Here is a 430-nt window from a genome sequence, read left to right on the forward strand (position 1 = left end):
TGATGACTTTGAAGGCATCCACTCTGAACAATACCACTATGCATTGTCCTCTGTGGAGGCTTACCTTTACCACCAACAAAGCAGTGAGGAGCACGCCACCGAGTTGGTGAACAAGATGATCGACAACTATTTGAAGCTGGACAAGGACTCCAAGCTGGACGCGGTTACCTTGATCTCCTTTGCGAACGCTTATGCTCTGAGACCAACTCAGATTAATGACGCTTTCAAGGATGATCTACCAGAGGCACTCAAGAAGGCTATTCAAACCGCCACAAAGTACACTCCACGTTCTTCTTCCGAGTTCAAGAACACTGGTGAAAAGCACATTGCAGAAGGCTACTTAGTTAGTAAGCAAGGCTCTGAGATTTTGCCAAAAGAAGGTGAAAGAAACATTCTTATCACTTCCGCTTTACCATACGTTAATAACGTT

The 430-nt window shown here is 44.9% G+C and overlaps 1 protein-coding gene across 1 annotated transcript; it reads left to right on the forward strand.

Annotated features, from left to right (window-relative positions):
- Window positions 1-430, forward strand: OGAPHI_003565 (uncharacterized protein; the record flags this gene model as incomplete). Its single annotated transcript, XM_046204552.1, has 1 exon — window positions 1-430. A coding segment is annotated over one exon (430 nt), but the record flags the coding sequence as incomplete, so codon positions are not given.

Source organism: Ogataea philodendri (genome assembly GCF_020536065.1).
Source record: "Ogataea philodendri strain CBS6075 chromosome Unknown scaffold99, whole genome shotgun sequence".
Classification (NCBI taxonomy): Eukaryota; Fungi; Ascomycota; class Pichiomycetes; order Pichiales; family Pichiaceae; genus Ogataea; species Ogataea philodendri.